The sequence below is a fragment of the Austrofundulus limnaeus genome, unplaced genomic scaffold (genome assembly GCF_001266775.1).
Source record: "Austrofundulus limnaeus strain Quisiro unplaced genomic scaffold, Austrofundulus_limnaeus-1.0 Scaffold1294, whole genome shotgun sequence".
Classification (NCBI taxonomy): Eukaryota; Metazoa; Chordata; class Actinopteri; order Cyprinodontiformes; family Rivulidae; genus Austrofundulus; species Austrofundulus limnaeus.
Window position 1 is genome coordinate 44,347 of NW_013953696.1, and position 860 is coordinate 45,206.

At 40.3% G+C, this 860-nt stretch overlaps 1 protein-coding gene across 1 annotated transcript in view; it reads right to left on the reverse strand.

Annotated features, from left to right (window-relative positions):
* Positions 1–860, reverse strand: part of LOC106534873 (1-phosphatidylinositol 3-phosphate 5-kinase-like) — a gene marked incomplete at both ends in the record, with an annotated part of 49,808 nt that overhangs the window by 40,514 nt on the left and 8,434 nt on the right. The window contains 1 exon segment of the mRNA XM_014031651.1: positions 413–584. Within this exon segment, the coding sequence (XP_013887105.1) occupies positions 413–584 (172 nt within the window).

Consider the following 860-nt stretch of genomic DNA (forward strand, 5'->3'; position numbering starts at 1 on the left):
GGATTTATGTTCTTAAAGGACATGGGTTTTTTTTGCTTAAATACAAAAAAAGTACTTTGTATTATTATTTCTGGAATAGTTTTTGTTTATCAATATCATGATAAAACAATGGAGCATGCCATTTCACTGGGGTTATTTACTCTGTCATTTATTGATTTAATATAATTTACTAGATGCCACTGTCAAAGTCAAGCCTAAACTGCTCGTCATAGGCAGCGAGTTAATGCTGACCCTGAATACCTATCTAGGAAAGTTTATCAAAGAAGAAAACAACAAAGACAGCTGTAATAAACAGAACTGGAGTTAGTACAGAATTCCATGGGACACTAGTTTTAACTCTGAAAAATGTTTTATCTAATAAGTCAACAAATGTGAAAAACTACCAAACCATACAATTGTTAACATTGCTCACCTGTGTAGCCCATAAACTTTCCAGGGATTTCCTGGTTGCAACAGCGGCTGCAGAAGATCTGGCCACACAGCCTGCAGTGGTGTCTGCGGCGAAAGGTGGTGAACTTCTCATTGCAGTCATAACACTCCTTACATTGGCTGTCTGGCATCCAGTACTGCTTCAGATCGCTGTCCTAAAGGGGAATAATGAAAGCTGGCTTGAACTTCAAAATAATAAAGCTCCAAACACTTTATAGCACAAACTGTTGTGTTGTCTGTGATAGACTGGGTACCTATCCAGGGTTTACCAAGCTTCTTGCCTCTTAACTACTGAACACAAGCATAATCATGCCCTAAAGCCGGGTTCCCACCAAACACGTTTGGAGCAGCCAAAATGCTCCTGCCGCATGCGTTTGGCTGCTTGTCAACAGATGTCTGTTCACACCGAACACGCCTGAAGACGCACAATG